The following is an 18366-nucleotide window of genomic DNA, read 5'->3' on the forward strand; positions in this document are numbered from 1 at the left end:
AGTTCAAAAGCATCAGTTCTTCAGCGCTCAGCCTTCTTTATGGTCCAATTCTCGCATCCATACATGACTATTGGAAAAACCATGGCTCAGATTGTAAAGTGTCTGCCTGCAATGCAGGGGACCTGAGTTTGGTCCCTGGGTCGGGAAGATCCCCTGAAGAAGGAAATGGCAACCCACTCCAGTACTCTTGCTTGGAAAATTCCATGGATGGAGGAGCCTGGTGGGCTACAGTCCATGGGGTCATACAGTCAGACACGACTAAGCGACTTCACTTTTCTTTCTTTCACTTTTCTTCTTTTGACTAGATGAAACTTTGTTGGGAAAGTATTGTCTGCTTTTTAATATGCTGTCTAGGTTTGTCATAGCTTTTCTTCCAAGGAGGAAGCATCTTTTAATTTCATGGCTGCAGTCATCATCTGCAGTGATTTTGGAGCCCAAGAAAATAAAGTCTCTCACTGTTTCCATTGTTTCCCGATCTATTTGCCATGAAGTGATGGGACTGGAGGTCATGATCTTCATTTTTTTAATGTTGAGTTTTAAGCCAGCTTTTTCACTCTCCTCTTTCACTTTCATCAAGAGGCTCTTTAGTTCCTCTTCGCTTTCTGCCATAAGCACCAACCAAGGTATAAACTTACCAGTGGCTCTTGAGATAAGTATGCGCTTCCCTAGTGGCTCAGACATTAAAGAATCTGCCTGCAGTGCAGAAGACCCGAGTTCAATTCCTGGGTTAGGAAGATCCCCTGGAGGAAGGAATGGCTACCCATTCCAATATTCTTGCCTGGAGATCCCATAAACAGAAGAGCCTGGTCAGCTACAGTTCATGGGGTTGCAAGAGTAGGACATGCATGACTGAGTGACTAAACAGGAACTCATAAGTTGAGATAAGTATGTTTTAAAGCATGGGCTGGGCTCCTTTTTTCCAGAAGTCAGGGTGGTAGATCTGCCATTTAAGGACTAAAGAGATCTTACCACAGGATAACAGATTGTTGTTCTACTTGACAACCCTGGCACCTGACAACACCTTCACTTAGCAACAATCTTTTAGCCTGTCCTGGCAGCACCCCACTGGGTTAGAAAAACCATCTTGAACCACCAGATATAAATCTAGCCCCTAGCCATTTAAATCAAATTTTCTCCCCTCTGACTTAAATGATGTTATTTGGTGTGGTTTCACCACTCTAATCAATACTACTGATGATAGTGACTGTGGTGATGCTGATAATGATAACAAATATTTTTTGAAGGCAATCCACACTCTTTGTTTTTATTTATTTATTTTTTTGAACGGAGTTAATAAGCCCTCTGGGGCACTTAAATTTTTTTAAAATTTTATTTATGTATTTTTTGGCCACGCTGGGCCTTTGTTGCTGCACACGGGCTTTCTCTAGTTGTAGGGAGAGGGCTTCTCAGTGCAGTGGCTTCTCTTGCTGTGGAGCATGCACTTGAGGGCATGTCGACTTCAGTAGCTGCAGCGTGTGGCTCAGTAGTTGCGGCACACGGGTTCAGTTGCTCCACAGCAAGTGGAATCTTCCCGGATCAGGGATTGAACCCATGTCCCCTACTTTAGCAGGTGGATTCTTAACCGCTGAACCACCAGGGATTTCTGTTTAAGTTCTTACTAAAGGCCAAACGCTGTTCTACGGACCCTACTTAATCCTCATGACTACACTGTGAGATATACAGAATTATCACCCTCATTTGACAGGTGAGAAAAGTGAGGCTCAAAGAGATTTTGTAATTTGCCCAGGAGTAAACTGTATGGTCAGAAAGATCCCCTGGAGAAGGAAACGGCAACCCACTGCAGTATATTTGCCTGGAAAATCTCACAGAGACGCCCAGTGGGTTAGTCTATGGGGGTGCAAGAGTCCAGGACAACTGAACGACTGAGCTCATACACACGCACAAACTGTATGGTAGAGATAGTCTATGAAGCCAGTGACCTGTCCTTCGAATCTTTGCATTTAACTCGGCTCCTCTGTCTCCAGAGAAGCTCAGGGGACCCAGCAGCGCTCCCCAAAGGCCCTCAGGGGAGTACAGTAGGGTGTGAAGAAGCCCTTCAGGCTGGGCATGGTGCACTGTGAGGGCACAGACAAGTGGAAAGCAACAAGGGGAGCTCCGAAATGTATTTGCCCTTGGCTGTGAGACTAGGCTACATCTAGAAAAGGTCAAGGATGGCCACAAGGGTAGTTTCATCACTGAGTGGGCAGCTGCCTTTCTGCTCTTCAGGGAGAAGCCCTTGTTCTCACTACTATCCTAGATGAAAAGAATGTTGCTGTGAAGAAAGGGTCCAGGTCTCTGCTCCAGGTTCCTGAGGCTAATGGAGCTGATAAAGTTGCCTTTTGCCCATCTTGGACTGGAGCCTCAGCAAAGCCCCTTGGGCTCCAGGCCTGGTGGTGAGGGGGAAAGAGGGGAGGAATGAAGCAGCCAAGACGGCCATGCAGGCACGTGGTCAGGACTGTGTGTAGCTGGAGGACAACATTTCTAAGCGACAAATTTACAGCCAAGCACGTGGTCAGAAAAAGGGGCTTGACTCTGGGCGTGTAAAACCGGTCCCTGCTTTCCCTCTCTTAGCCTCAGATTCATCAACTACTCACTGATGTTGTGCGGAAATGAGATGGTATATACATAAAGCACTTAGCACCGTGCTTGCCCAGCAATAATTGGGAGCTGTTGTAATTAGCTGGGCCCTAATTCAGTCAGTGGTGAAGAGTGTCTCTAGTGGAGCGTTGTGGGACTCTGTCCTGATCAACAGACCAGATGGTATAGTTGATGTGGAGAGGAGCAGCCTGTATCTAAAATTAGTGAGGGAGTAGGACTTCCTCCATTGGTCCAGTAGCTGGGATTCTACCTTCCAATGTAGGGGGCGCAGGCTCGATTCCTGACAGGGGAACTAGGGTCCCGCATGCCACATGCTGCAGCGAAAATTTAAAAAACAAAACAAAAACAGAAAAATAAACCGAAAGGGGGAGGAAACAGGAGGCAATAGAACCAGCACTGAAAACAATTTCAACAAGCGGAAATAAGCAAGAAGACACTGTTGTCCTGTGAGCTTCATGAAGGGGGAGACACTACACAAAGCAGAGGGTCGGGGAGAGACCTGACTTGACCCCAGTTCCAGTGAAAAGGATCTGAATAATTTAATTGACCACAACCTGATGGGAAATAGTCATGGGAGAGAAAGACTCCGAAGCCCAGCAGTCTTAGGCTGCATTAACAATGTGTCGTGTCCAGACTGCGGGAAATAATAGGCCTATTGTTCTCACTTGGTCAGGCCATATCTGGAATCTTACACTGCTACACTTTCAGACTGGAATCGGGCCAAGAGAGGGGAGGGGACCAGCCCAGCCTCGGCTCCCAGGCATTTGTGCTAAGCACTTCCCCTTCATTTTCTGGTTTCATACTCAAAACAGGTAGTCATTTAATATCTCTACCTTACAAATGTAGGACAGTTAACTGGGTTGCCCAGGATCAATCACACAGCTGGTAAATGAAGGAGCCTGGGGCTTTTCTGAATGGGCTCCCCTTGTGCTGTCCCTCAGGGAGACTGAGCAGGCATCATTGAATACATATTTAAGTTCCTACTATGAATCAGGCCCCCAGCTAGTCAGTGGGGATACAGGAGTGAAAAAGATGTGATTTTCACCTTCTGAGAGCTCACGGTTTGACTGGGGTCTAATCACGTCTGATGCAGTGTAATCCCCTAGCGCTGAGGATGTTAGGGCTGTGGACTCAAGCCCAGAGAGGGGCAGAGATACAAGAGTGTCACACAGCTCACGGCAGAGCCATGGGGGCCAGTCCAGGCCCTTTGCACCAATTCAGCTGCCTCACCTTGGCTCTCAGCAGTGGCCAAGACGGGGATTTTCTAGGGCAGATGAGGAAGCTTGGTGTGGCCATCACAGGGCCGCGAGACCTTATCTCTCCTGCTGGCAATAAGATTTTATGAAAGAAAAAAGAAGCCTGACACAGCAACCACAGGCACAGGATTGAGCGGCCTTTGAGTAATCACTTCACTGGTCAGTGCCAACTGGCACCCTCCTGGCCTCTTGAGTGTCTGGGAAGCCAGGAGTGATGGTGACACAAGGGACACACTGGTGGTAAAAGACTGTTTTCTGACATCTGTCTGGCCTCCCATCTTCTTTCTTTCTTTTTCTTTTGGCCAGACCCCGAGGCTTTGCAGGATCTTAATTCTCCACCAGTGATGGAGCGCCCTCAGAGTCCTAACCTCTGAACCGCCAGGGAATTCCCCTCCCACCTTCTTTCAAGGAGCAGATTATTCAGCACTCTTTCAAATCTTTCCTTGACTGTTTCAACTCAGGGCTTTCTATATCCCAGGGCTTCTTGTTGGGGAGACAGGTTCAGCCTTCTCATTTTTGCTGAGAGGGATAGCGCGGTGCTATGAGGAGGGAAGGCTTTGAAATGGGGCAAAACCTAGCCCTGGCTCTGCCACATCACAGCTATTTCACTTCTCTGAGTTTTCCTCCCCGTAGTTGCAAAACGGAGATAATAATAGTACCACCCTCACAGGGTGGTTAAAGGGCTGAAGGAGGTCATGTCAAGCCTGGAGGAAGTTCTCCATAAAACACTGCTGTTACTATCATTGTGTGCTAATGGCTGTGGTCTCCATTCCTTTCCATAAAGTGGGGGTTTCTGCCAGAGGCGACGCGTTGCCTCTGTTGCCTGGTTACCTCAGCTTGTCTTTCTCCCCTCTCATGAGGACCCCAAAGATGCCACTGTCCGTAAGAAGAAATAGTCCATCTTGGGGAAAGAGAGGGGCGTCGGTTAGGAAAGTGCCAGCGCTACATACTCCAGGTTTAGAGCAGAAGGAGACTCGACTTGACTCCAGACGTTAAAGGGGGGCAGTGGGCTTTGGAGCCCCTACTTTTCCTGGACCTGCGGGTCCGAAGTCATGAGGTGTAGATCTCGCTCTGGGAGAACTCACTCTGGGGGTCCGTGGGCAGGTCACTTTTAGCCTTGGGCTTCAGTTTCCTCGTGCGTGTCAGATGGGTCTCCAGGCCTTCCCCCGAGGTTCCGCGGAGCAAGCGCAGCCGGATACGGGTTCCGGACTAGAGAACGTGGCTGGATGGCACCAGCTAGCTGGCCGGGTGGTTTGGGCAGGCGGGAGGACCGGCGGGCTCCAGGATTGGCTGGAGGCGGGGTAGCAAAGCTCCGGGATTGGCCAGATCAGAGAGGGCTGGACGAAGCTTTAAGAGGCGCGGGGGGCGTGCAGGGGAGTGAGTGCTTCGCCCAGCCGCCTGCCGGCTTAACTTCTGTACGGCGACCGAAGTGGCGGCGGCGGCTACAACTACAACGCGAGCCCGGGCGGAGCGGAGGCCCGCGGAGCAGAGGAGCATCCCGGCCTCCCGGTCCCCGGGCGGCGTGGCCCGCGGGTCATGGCCAAAGGAGAGGGCGCCGAGAGCGGCTCCGCCGCGGGACTTCTGCCCACCGGCATCCTCCAAGCCGGTGAACGCCCGGTCCAGGTGAAGGTGAGGTCCCCGCAACCCTAGGTGGAGGGTCTGGGATGGGGGGCCAGGATGAGATGGGGGCGTCGCGGGATAAGCCTGGTTCTGGGACACACTGGCCTAAGCCGGGGACAGAAGAACTCAGAGGTAGGAGAGAGCTCTGGGGGTGCCCTGGAGGCGGGGAGTGATGGAAAAGGTTTGTAGGCGATAGGCCCCCCCTTTTGCCCACCCCAGCTCTGGGCATTTCTGGAGAGCAGCCTTACAGGCAGCTCCACGTGGTACCCGGCTCTGACTAGCAGGTTTCCGTTCCTGTGTGATCAGCCGCTAAAGTTTGCTGCCCCAAACGGCAGAGAGACCCCAGAAATCTGGGAAACCCACCTTGGTCCCCCGACTCTCATCTGCCTACGCCCCACCCCCACATCCTACGCTAGCTTCTCAACTCTTCGGCGAGGGCGGATCAAGTTCATTCATAAAACAAGAGCTCTGCTCTTAAAGGAGCCGCGTCCGGTAGGCTCTGTGTGAGTGTAGGTATCGGCCCGCGCGTACACTTTGCGCTTTGCCTGTCTTGACTTTCGGCCCCATTCCCAGCTCTCTGGACGAAATGAAGGACCCAGTGACATCAGGCGGCCCCAGAGAGGGATCCCAGGCAATATATCTGCCTGGGAGGAAACTGCCTTTTCATTTTAATTTTATTAACCGATCTTTGGAAGGAGCCTGGGTAAGCAATTAATGCTGCTGCAATGTATGAGTAATCTACTTTCCCTGGGCAACCTTAACCTCCCTAGTGCCCCACCCAGAGAGGGCCCAACCCAGCACCTAGAGGCCTTCCTACCCTACTATTCCCCAGTCCTCACAACAAGATCCCCTGGGCACTGGGGGAGGGGGACAGGGAGAGGGAGGGTAGGACATCTCCTGGGTTTGCCTGAAGTTCTGGCTGCCTCCAGGGGCCAGGGAGGCTCTGGGACAGATGGAAGGAACAGCTGTGCCTACAGCCAACTGGGCTGGGTCCTTAAAGATCTCTAGAGCTCTCACCCAGTAGGCAGGTGGGTTCTACCCTCTGAACCATGGCGGGAGCCGGGCCTGGGCTTATGCAGCTTTTGGCAGCAAGAGGATTTTCAGGTTGTGGCAGTTGGTGCCAGGTGGGGACAGGTTCACTGCTGGAGCATACTCCCCCTTCAACTTGGAAAGAAACATGACTGAGGCCTTGGGGGGAGTCATTAAGGGATGGTGCACTGATTAAGGCTCTGGCGTTGGGGTGAGGTGGCTTAGGGGCTACTTCTTCAGTATGAATTCACCTTTTCCAGATTTTTAAAAACAGAAGACCTCTCTTTTCTTGTGAGAAGTGAGCTCTCCCTGGGTGGTAACAGGGCAAGGCAAACTTATCCTTCCTGGCAGAGTTGGTTAGAGGGATGGTCCTGGCTCTGGAAAGTTCTAGAATGTGGGCCAGTCTCGTGGGTCTCTTCATTCTTTCCTCTTATTCCCAGAAGGAACCAAAGAAGAAAAAACAGTTGTCCATTTGCAACAAACTTTGCTATGCAGTTGGGGGAGCCCCATACCAGGTGACGGGATGTGCCCTGGGGTTCTTCCTGCAGATCTACCTGTTGGATGTAGCTCAGGTGAGTGAGCTGAACTCCCTAGGGTTCCTCCATCATCCCAAGGTGGGAGAGACAATGGACTCTAGGCTAGGGTTTTTTCCCTCGACTGGGAAATGGGACTAGGCACCCCTACACTTCTGCCTCTCAGGGTCACAGTGGATTAGAAATAAGGCTTTGGAGAGTATCCAGAAGGGGAGTCTCTCAGCCCCAGGAGTCTTACTTAGCTGGCAAGGTCAGGCAACTCCTCCTTGCCTGGCAAGAGCAACAGAGCCTGGAGGGGTAGGCAATGGTGTGAGAGAATAAAGCCCGCTGTGACGTTCTTAGAAGAGACTGGCACACCATGTCCCCAGCTGGACGGCAGTCAGCTGGCTTTGCTCAGGGGTTGGTGGATGTTGTCAGGCCTGTGGACGAGGTGCATCCCACCTTCACCTAAGGAGCAGAGGCATGCCAAGTGGACAGAGGGGGCCTCACAGGGTACTTAGGGTGTCACAGGGCTCCTCGGCCAGCAGCCTGGCATCCTGAGAATTCACCTTGTCTGGTGCGAGAGTAGGAGGCCAGACTGCCAAGGCTTTCAGGGTGCACACACTGGCTGCCTTTTGCATGTTAACTTATGACTTTGCAAACAAGGCATCTTAGTGGTGTTTACTTACAGATGGCGAACCCTGAGCCCCAGAAAGGACAAATGACTCCCTTTAAGTGGCTAGTTTTCAAGCAACTCCCATGCTCTGGGTCCTAAGTTGGGTGCAAATATGACTAACCCCCTGTCAAAACGTAAAAAGTTAGAAAAGTCAGATGAGGAAAGTCCTCTCCATCTTCTTGGAGTGATAGTTATAGCAGAGCCTTGATGAATGAAGAAGAGTCCAGAAAAATTGTAAGCCGAGAAGTTCTGGAGGCAGAAGTATAACTTTACTGGGTAGTGATAGTGACAGCCTACTTTCTTGACATTTTTTCTATTTAATCCTTTTTCCACATCCAAAATAGAGCTCGACCCTGTAAGACAGGGATCATAACACCATTATACAGATGGGAAAACTGAGGGCCACTGTGGTGACCCAGCAAGTGCTATCTCTGCACTGGGTCTTCGTTACACTTAGCTGCAGCATGTGGGATCTTATTCTCCCTCCAGGAATCAAACCTGGGCCCCCTGCATTGTGAGCATGGAGTGTTAGCCACTAGACCACTAGGGAAGTCCCTCAGATGCTTGTTCTGGCATCAGGTGGTTAGGGGCTTGTGAGAGGGAGACAAAGAAATGCAATCTGGATTCATTCTAATTGATGAGTTTTCAAGGGCAGTGGAGGGGAGGACAGAAGGGAGCGGATCTGGCAAAGTTTCTCAGGAGACACACAGTACCACTGCTAATGGGGAACTGTTGTTGTCATTATTAATAAGGCAAGTGATGATGCTTGAGGCCTGGGTGGGAGCAGTACAGGGTCCTAATGGCCTGGCTGAAGTGAGGAGGGAGCCCTGCTTTTGCCTATCAGTGAGGGTTGAGGTTGCCTGTCAGATGAAGGAAGAGGGAGTCATCTTTTTCCTGTTACTCATCCCAGGTGGATCCTTTCTCTGCTTCCATCATCCTGTTCGTGGGCCGAGCTTGGGATGCCATCACAGACCCCCTGGTGGGCTTCTGCATTAGCAAATCTCCCTGGACCCCTCTGGGCCGCCTCATGCCCTGGTGAGTAGAAGATGCTCCTTCAGGGTGGTAGAAGGCGGGGCCTCTGGTTTGTCATAGACTGGGAGGTGAGAAGAAGGGATGATGGCAAAAGCCTCAGCAGGGCTTTAGCTGGCCCAGTCATGGGCATTGGAACTCTTGCCAGTTCAGGCTGGTCTAGCTGTTAGACTGAGCAGATTCCCCTGTCTCAGGCCCCATTCCTCGCCAAGGTCCTTTCCCTTCCATGAAACTGGAATTCTAACCTCTTCCACTCCATCACTTCCTATAGTGGTTGAAAGGTTACACTCTGGAGCCAGCCTGCCTCAGTTTTAATACCAACTTGACCACTTATAGCTGTACCACCTTGGCCAAGACATTTAACACCTCAGCCTCAAGTTCCTTCATCTGCACAGTGGAGATAATAATTATGTCTTCCTCACTGGGTTGTGGTGAAAATTAAATTTTATAATATATAATGTACTTGGCTTCCCTGGTGGCTCAGACAGTAAAGAATCTGCCTGCAGTGCAGGAGATATGGGTTCGATCCCTGGGTTGGAAAGAGCCTCTGGAGAAGGGAATGGCAACCCACTCCAGTATTCTTGCCTCGGGAATTCCATGGACAGAGGAACCTGGTGAGCTACTGTCCATATGCAAAGAGTCGGACATGGCTGAGTGACTAATACACCCGCAGAGCATATAATGTACTTAGAACAGTGCCTGACACATATTAAGTAATATATAACTGGGCACTCCTGCAGAGTGGCTCCTGGAGGTGGGGTACGGGTGGATGATAAAACCGAGATTGGGAGTGCATAACCTCTGGCTTCTTGGACCCTGAGAACAACCTTTTCCTTTGATACAAAGCCTATACTCCTCAGCTTCAGACTGTGGGGCAGGGTTGGGGGAGGTGGTGCCACAGATCAGACGGCAAAGGCAGGCACAAGGGACAGGCGAACAGGCCGGAGCTCTGGTTCCCTCCAGGACATCCTGCTTGGTGGTTGGGGGGGAGGAGGACATACCCCTTTCATCTCTGGCCCATCCAGGCTCAAGTGGGCGCCTTCCTGCCCCAGGGGCGCGCATACCTGGTCTCCGGCCTTCAAGGCCTTCAAAGCTCTTCCCACAGTCCCTGCTCCCCCACCACAGCTTCCTTTCCCACGAGGCCCCCCTCCCTCCGAAATCCCGCCAGCCCCTGGCGAAGGCCCAGGTTGAGGCCTTTGATCCAGGCTTCGGGGCCAGGGGACAGGAGAGCCTGCCTTACCTGCGCAGGATGCTGGGGCTCCCAGGGAGCCGGCCCCAGGGGCCCTGTACCCGCCTGTACCCGCAGCCCCTTGTGCCCGCCTCCCTGGCAGCCGGTGGGGGCGGGGCCCTGCTGCCACATCTCCTCATGAGGCACAGCCAATGGCAGGCAGCCACTCGGGCCAGCCCGAGGCAGCAGTAACCCGGGTTACTTTCAGTCACATTTGGTTCCTCAGCTTCCTCAGCGCGGCGATGGGAGTATTTTGGCGAGGGCTGCCAGAGGAGCCCTTGTTCTGGGAGGATTGGGGAGGGGAGGGGAGGGGTGGGGTGGGGCGAGGCAGGGGGGGAGGGGAGGAAGCCCTCCCTGTGGGAGGTAGGATCTGAGGCCACCTTGCCTGCCTGGGCAGGCAGCCGGCTTGGTGAAGTAGCTGAGGGCCCTTCGGGCTGGTTTCTGATTTGATGCATGTCTCTGGACGTGTCCTCAGCTGTCTGGGTGGGACCTCCTGGCAGTATCTCTCTGAGTGGTCCCCCACCCCCGTCTGAGTGCGTCCCGAAGGCTGCCATGAATACACGTGACCCAACTCTCCATCCATACCTGTTAGGACCTGGGAGCCCTTCTCCTTCCAGGGATTCCTGAGCCCTGGGACGCCCCTCTCCTCCTAGGCCTCAGATCAGCCCCTGCCCTCAGTCATTTACGTCTTCCTTTTCATACCAGGAAGACTTTGGCAAACACTTTCCTGGAATTCCCAAGGCCGTCCAGTGAGGGGCAGGGTGTCGGCAGGGCCACGTGGGAAATGCGGCAGGGCTGGACCTGAGGTCGGAGTCCCAGCCCAGGGCTTTGCAGCTCCTGAAGTCTCCTGCTGGGCTTTCCTGGCGTCATAATCACAGCACGCACTGTGTCCCAAGCTCTGTTCTACATTTTAATATTAACTACTTCAACCCAGTGACGTAGAGCCCAAGTCCTTACCATGGCCTGTTGAGCCCTGGTATCCCATTTCCTCTCCAAGCTCATCTCCTAATTCCGTTTTCCATACTCCGGCCCCCTGACCTCCTTGCTACTCCCCAGACCTGCTGGGGCACATTTCCGGCCTGAGCACCCTTGCCTCGCAAGCTCTGCAAGGCCAACTCCCTCTCATCTTGGCACAGAGGTCACCTTCTCTATGAGGGCAACTTTGGCCACTTGGCTATGGATTGTATCCCTATACTCTTAATCCCCTTCAGCCTGTTTTCTATTTTCCACAGCACTTAATTACTATCTAATACGTTATGTAGTTTTTGTGTATGTGTGGATAAAATACACTATTTAAAAATTTGCAAATTGACCATTTTAGCCATTTTTGAGTGTACAATCCAGTGGCATTAAGTATGGTCACACTGTTGCACGACCATCTCCAGAACTTTTTCCAAACTGAAACTCTGTACCCATTAAACATTAGCTCTTCATTCCTTCTTCCCCTCTAGCCCCTGGCAATCAACTGTCTTCTGTCTGGGAATCTGACTCATACCAGATTTGTCTTTCTGTGTTACTTCTGGGTTTATATTGTAGCATGTCTCAGAATTTCATCCCTTTTTAAGGCTGGATAGTACCTATCTTATGTTTATTTTTTTGTTTGCCAACGAGCGTGGAATGTCATGAGGGCAGTGACTTGTCTGTTTTGTTTCCTGATACATTAGAATAGCGCTCAGCTCAGTGTTAGCACTTGAATATTTCTTGAGTAAATGTTGAAGGTGAGGTAGGTGTTCTTACTACTCTCATTTTACAGATGAGAAAATGAGTCTCAGAGAAGTTAAATAACTTGCCCAAGACCAAGGTATTAATCGTTCGTAGTAGAGCCAGAACTGGATCCCTGAATTGCGGTCCCTTCTTCTAACCACGGGTCTTGGTTCTCAGCTGCCTTTCTTTTTTTTTTTTTAAGATTTTATTTATTTTATGTTTGGCAGCACTGGGTCTTGGGTGCTGCACACAGGCGTTCTCCAGCTGCAGTGAACAGGGACCTCTGTCTAGCTGCAGTTCCTGGGCTTCTCACGGTGGTGGGCTTGCTTCTCTTGTTGCGGAGCACAGGCTCAGTAGTGGGCCATGGGTTCTGTTGCTGTGCGGCATGTGGGATCTTTCTGGACCATGGGATTCACATGTGGGGAGGCGGACCTTTGCCACCCCCAACCCCGCTTATGGTTATTTCACGGGGCCCAGTCCTCCCTTGTGGCCGCCCCAGAAGGAAATCTTCCCCTGGGGTTGGCCTCCCTTCACCCTGTGTGTACACACAATGGTGAGAACCCCAGCATTGGGGCTGCTCCTTCTCCCCAAAGTCTCAGCCTCCCTTCTCATCCCCCAGCCCATAGAAAACCCCTGTCTCTAGAGCCTTAACCCCTGGGGGGAGGCAGTCAAGACTCAGGAGGGTCTGACCTGCTGCTCCATGCTCGGGACTGCAGGCCAGAGCCTTGTCTCAGTCTGCCCTTCCAGGGTTGGTCATCAGTACCTTCCAGAGACCCTGGGGTGGGTGGATCCAGAGGGAGGAATTTCCTTCCCACCGGGCACCTTGTGGGGCTGCTGAAGAGCCCAGGCCAGGCCCGAATCCTGGGGTTTTGGCATCCAGCCCCGACTCAGCCTCTCCCTTCCTCAGGATCACCTTCTCCACACCCCTGGCCGTCATCGCCTACTTCCTCATCTGGTTCGTGCCCGGCTTCCACCAGGGCCAGACCCTGTGGTACTTGCTTTTCTACTGCCTCTTTGAAACGCTGGTCACGGTGAGTGCGGGCAGCGGGAAGGAAGTCCCTGGGGCCTCCGGGGTTGGTGCCCAAAGCCACATCTGTCTGTCCATCGTCTGACTGGCCGAGGGCCTCTCTTCCATGCCAGTGTTTCCACGTTCCCTACTCAGCTCTCACCATGTTCATCAGCACGGAGCAGAGTGAGCGCGATTCTGCCACTGCCTATCGTAAGTTTCCCCAGCCCACTGATCCCACCCACCAGGGACCCAGGGTCCGCCACTCCTTGACTCTCCTCCCATGTTTCTTCCCTTATGGGCTCAGCTCTCTGCTCTTGGGAGAAGGTGTGAAACCATACTAAAAAATAACTGATTGTTCTCTTGAGACCAGAGAGGTACAAGGACCAGGCAGAGGTCACACAGCAAGGCCACAAGTTTAAGCCAAGATGCCATCTATCCTACCACCCTATAACCATTCCATCTGGAGCTGTTTCCATCTCTTGGGGCTAGAGCTTCTGGGTCTTCTATCCATCTGACCTGCCTCCATGGGGGCCCACAAGCCTTGCGGCCCTTCCAAAGGACTTCTTTTTTTCTGCTCAGGGATGACCGTGGAGGTATTAGGTACAGTGCTGGGCACAGCAATCCAGGGGCAGATCGTGGGCCAAGCAGATTCGCCTTGTATCCCGGATGGCAATGCTTCTACAGTCAATCGTACGCAGAGCTCCACTTCAATCAAAGAAACAGTGAGTCCTTGGCAGGGCAGGGATGGGGGAAGATGAGGATTAATGGGGTGGTTTGCAGTTATCCTCAGAATAGTAATAATGGCTAGTGTTGGTAATTTGTTGGGCATTTGTTACATACAGTTTTAATATGCCCACTTTGCAGATAAGGCAACTGATGCACTGAGAGGCTAAATAATTTGTCCAATGTAATATAGCTAGTGAGTTGCAGAAACTAGCTTTTGGAAGATTTGAACTGTGGGCTTTCAGACTCCACATCCTGGCCTCCTTAGAGTTTTGTTCATCTGGGCTTGTTCCAGCCTTGGGAAGCAGCAGTAGGCCCAGGATAACTTTCCCATTTCACAGGTGGAGACAGAGAGGCCCCCAGAGAAGGGACTGATCCAAGGTCATTGAGTAGAGCTGCTGGGCACTGGGATGAAATGAGACTGACTGTGTCCCTATGTGATCTTTACCTGCTTTGACAGCAAAATGCATACCTGCTGGCGGCAGGAGTCATCGCCTCCATCTATGTCATCTGTGCGGTCATCCTGACCCTGGGCGTGCGGGAACAGAGAGGTGAGGGGTCCCAGGGAGGGGTGCAGGCCCCACTGTGGGGCAGTTTTTGTCCCTCTGCCTGGGCTTCAGACTCTGGGAGGGGCCTCTGCTCCTGCTCACTGTCCCCTCTGGCCCCCAGAATCCTACGAGACTCAGCAGACCAAGCAGATGCCCTTCTTTCGGGGCCTCCGGCTGGTCATGAGCCATGGGCCGTACATCAAGCTCATCGCCGGCTTCCTCTTCACCTCCTTGGCTTTCATGGTGAGTGGGGCTCTGATATGCTTAGCCTGATGGGGGAGTGCAATAGGGGATGGGATAGGCCTTAGAATGGGACAGGGCCTGAGGGACAGGTGGAATGGGGGTGGGGTGAGCAGAGGTCCCCTGAGCACGCAGAGTCTTTGAGGCTCAGCTCCATCATCACCTGTTTCTTTGTCTTTTTTTCCTGCTACGCCGTTCTGGCCCCCAGCTGGTGGAGGGGAACTTTGCCTTGTTTTGTACCTATACCTTGGGCTTTCGGAACGAATTCCAGAATCTGCTCCTGGCAATCATGGTGCGTGTGGGGCCCCGAGGGTGGCTGAAGGTGCTTAGGCTGTGAGATGGTTCTTTGAATAGCCAGAGGATGTTTCCCAGACTGGCCCAAGATCATGAGCGATGAGGGAGGCTTCTCAGAACGTTTGGATCTGACCTACAATGGCTTAGGTAGGACTATGAAAGAAAGAGTTTGGGTACATATATCAAATCTTTATTGGGATTTCCCTGGTGGTCCAGTGGCTAAGACTCCACATTCCCAATGCAGGGGGCCTGGGTTCAATCCCTGGCCAGGGAACTAGCTCCCACATCCTGCCACTGAAGATCCTGTAACTAAGAGTTTGCATGCTGCAACTGTGGGGGGAAAAAAAAAAGATCCCACATGCTGCAACTAAGACCTGGTACAGCCAAATAAATATTTTAAAAATATCTTTATATTGTACACCTTGAACTAGTAACTAGTACAATGTTCTTGTCAATTATATCTCAGTAACACTGGGGAAAAAAGAAAGGATTGAGGTTAGATGTTCAAGTAGAAAGCATAGTGAAAGCAAAGACGTGGAGGCCAGAACTCGGAGTTCTGCGCTCAGAGGGCAGCAGATAAGATCAGGACTTTGTCCCAGCTCCTTGAAGAGCCATCAGCTGCCGTGGAGCAATCCAGGTGATGGCATCTGGCTGCTCCTGGTCAGGGCTAGCAGCACCTTTGGAGTCCTAGGAAGGGCAAGAGGGATTCCAGGGCTCTAACCCACTTCCTTCACCCCTTTGCCCCTCCATAGTTCTCAGCCACAGTCACCATCCCCATCTGGCAGTGGTTCCTAACCCGGTTTGGCAAAAAGACAGCTGTATACATTGGAATCTCGGTGAGTGGAACTGAAGGGGTAGGGCCTGGGCTGGCCTGGGAATTACTGCTGGGAGCCTCCCAGCTGACTCATCTTCCTACACCCACTCTCCTAGTCAGCAGTGCCATTTCTCATCTTGGTGGCCCTCATGGAGAGTAACCTGATTGTCACATACGTGGTGGCTGTGGCAGCTGGCATCAGTGTTGCAGCTGCCTTCTTACTACCGTGGTAAGTGTGTATATATATATATGCCCACCTTGGTATGTTCCCCAGCCTCCCAGCTCCCCAGTTCAGAAACTCCTGAGGGAGAATCTGTGGGGACTTGTCTTTCTGCAGGTCCAGGTTGGGAGTGGGGCAGGTCCTCCCAGTACAACTGTACAGATTGTGAACTGCTTGAGCACACCTAGTCAGGATGGGAAATGGGGATTCAAACCCTGTACTTGACTTGCCCAGCTGAGCAGCTACATGTGTGGCTACTTCATCTCAGAGGAAGAGGCCTTCTTTTTTGATTCACATGAAGTTGCCATGTCGTCACTGAACTGTGTGTGTGTACTATAGAACCGCCAGCTCCCAGAGGAGCACTCTTATTGACCTGGACCACATGGGCTAGTGGAGGCCTGGGCTTGCTAGGTGGGAGGGTGCTCACGGCTGCCCCCGCTGTGTGCAGGTCCATGCTGCCCGACGTCATTGATGACTTCCACTTGAAGCAGCCCCACATCCATGGGACCGAGCCCATCTTCTTCTCCTTCTACGTCTTCTTCACCAAGTTTGCCTCTGGAGTCTCTCTGGGCATCTCCACCCTCAGTCTGGAGTGAGTGGGGTGGGGGTCTGGGTAATGCTGGGCAGGGGTCGGCCGCAGGTGCCCCCTCCTCACCACTCCCCTAACCACTGGGCCTCACAGCTTCACTGGGTACCAGACCCGTGGCTGCTCCCAGCCGGCACGTGTCAAGTTCACGCTGAAGATGCTGGTGACCGTGGCTCCCATAGTCCTCATCCTCATGGGCCTGCTGCTCTTCAAGCTATACCCCATTGACGAGGAGAGGCGGCGGCAGAACAAGAAGGCCCTGCAGGCTCTGAGGTGAGTGGGCAAGGGATGGTTGGCGGACAGAAGGGCAGCCTGCAGTCTAAGGCCTTGAAAAGCGCCTCCTGGAGAAGCCAAGCTCGGGTCTGCCTCCCACACATCTTCCCCTCCACCGCTTCTCCTCTCCCCTTCCCTTCTGCCAATGCATCACAATGGCAGTTGATATATCTTTTTTTTTTTTTTTACTATTTTATTTTTTTTTAATATTTGTTTACTTGGCTGCATCGAGTCTCTGTTGCAGCACCCAGAATCTTGGCTGCAGCATGCAGGCTGCTCTAGTCGTGGCATGCGGCCTTTCTAGCTGCAGTGTGCGGGCTTAGTTGCCCCTCAGTATGTGGGATCTTAGCTCCTCAACTAGGGATCGAACTGATGAGTCTCCAGATGCCGGGAAGGGAGCTAAAGACCACATTCCCTTCCATTGGAGAGTGGATTCTTAACCACTGGACCACTGGGGACGTCTCCTAGTTAATGTTTCTTGAGCCCTTTGCTGTCTGCTTATGCTGAGTGGTTTTATGGTCATTCATTCAACAAGTACGTATATGGGAAGCCTGTGTGTCAGGCCTTGGTCTAGTGAATGATACAAACAAAAGTCCCTGTCACCTAAGGGGGTTTACATTTTAGAGGGTGTACCCATGATCTCCTGTAGTCATCTTAATAGCCTTGGGCGTCGGAGATTCCTGTGATTCTCACTCAGCAGATGAAGAAACTGAGGGTGATAAGGGGCAGACCTGGGGTTTGAGCCCCTGTATTCTAACTCCAGAGCCCACACTCTTCACAGCTCTCCTGGCATGCAGGACCTCGGTGTGAAGACCAGAGAGCTGGGTGGAGTGAGTTATGCCAGCTCATCAACCTGCCCAGGCCAGGATGTAGTACCAGAGTTTGGGGTGCCTTGAGGGCAGCAGGAACAGTGAACAAACCTAGCAGTAGTTTCTGGGCTAAGAGTGGGAGTGAACACTGTCCTGTGATTTAGACTAACCTGGCAGTCAGCTAAGCCTGCAGAGCCAAGATCCCTCAGGGAACAAGCAGGTGAGTAAGGATGCTTCCTCCAACCAGTCTCCTCTGGTTCTTGCAGGGAAGAGGCCAGCAGCTCAGGCTGCTCTGACACAGACTCTACAGAACTGGCCAGCATCCTCTAGTGCCTACTGGATGGCCCGATGCCGCTATATACAGGGCCTGGGTCACCAGGCCACACGAGGAATCGAGGCCTGCTTGCCTGCTCCCTGAATAGCTGGTCTCCAGATGCCAGGAAGGGAGCTAAAGACTTCATAGTAAGCGACCCAGGACACCTCCTGTGCCTATCATGGGGCAGGCATCATCCGCTGGCCTCCCTGTGACCACCCTGGGGGCCAAAACCAGGGACTGCTACTGTGAATATGCCAAGGACTGATTGGGCCTAGCCTGGAACACTAATGTAGAAACGTTGTATACAGAGACTAATTAATAACTTAATGACCATGTAAATAGCAGTGTGTATGTATGTATATGTCTGAGCTATTAATGTTATTAATTTTCATAAAAGCTGGAAAACTGAGCTGCCTGTTTCTGCCTTTGTTCTCAGCAACTCACTGAGCCTTTCTGTTCCAGGATGCAGAGAGTGAGAGGGAGCCAGAATGTTGTGGAGGCGTAACAACAGCATTGGCTAACATTTACTAAATACCTGTCTGTACCAGGCCCAGGTGTGGAAGTGTTCCTCTCACCTTGATGGTGTTCTCACTTAATCCTGGAAATCATTGTGCTGGGTCAGGACTGTCCTCATTTTATTTTATTAGTATTTTTAAATGTTTTGGCTATGTGGCATATGGGATCTTAGTTCCCCAACCAGGGTTAGAATCCATGCCCTCTGCAGTGGGAGCACAGTCTTAACTACTGGACCACCAGGGAAGTCCCCTGTCCCCATTTTACAGATGAGGAAACTGAGCCCCACTATTGAGAGAAACTTGGCTAAACTCACACAGCCAATAGAGATCTAACTGGAATAACATCCCAGGTGTGTGAGACTCCAGT

General features: G+C 52.0%; 1 protein-coding gene across 6 annotated transcripts; it reads left to right on the top strand.

The window, feature by feature from the left end:
* Nucleotides 1–5233: 5233 nt before the first annotated feature.
* On the top strand, nucleotides 5234–17893 carry MFSD2A (MFSD2 lysolipid transporter A, lysophospholipid). Of its 6 annotated transcripts, XM_042246104.1 has the most exons (15): nucleotides 5234–5483; nucleotides 6048–6177; nucleotides 6944–7075; nucleotides 8602–8726; nucleotides 12560–12683; nucleotides 12793–12871; nucleotides 13241–13383; nucleotides 13845–13935; nucleotides 14054–14175; nucleotides 14381–14464; nucleotides 15219–15302; nucleotides 15397–15509; nucleotides 15949–16092; nucleotides 16183–16359; nucleotides 17435–17893. In XM_042246104.1, exons 2-15 carry the CDS (start codon nucleotides 6061–6063, stop codon nucleotides 17496–17498), a joined length of 1599 nt encoding a protein of 532 aa, XP_042102038.1. In that variant the 5' UTR covers nucleotides 5234–5483; nucleotides 6048–6060; the 3' UTR covers nucleotides 17499–17893. The 6 variants fall into 6 exon arrangements, with proteins under 6 accessions (XP_042102038.1, XP_004001882.2, XP_042102045.1 ...); XM_004001833.5 differs by lacking the exon at nucleotides 6048–6177; XM_042246111.1 differs by lacking the exon at nucleotides 6048–6177 and having other exon boundaries at nucleotides 6947–7075.
* Nucleotides 17894–18366: the final 473 nt, after the last annotated feature.

The sequence above is a fragment of the Ovis aries genome, chromosome 1 (genome assembly GCF_016772045.2).
Source record: "Ovis aries strain OAR_USU_Benz2616 breed Rambouillet chromosome 1, ARS-UI_Ramb_v3.0, whole genome shotgun sequence".
Classification (NCBI taxonomy): Eukaryota; Metazoa; Chordata; class Mammalia; order Artiodactyla; family Bovidae; genus Ovis; species Ovis aries.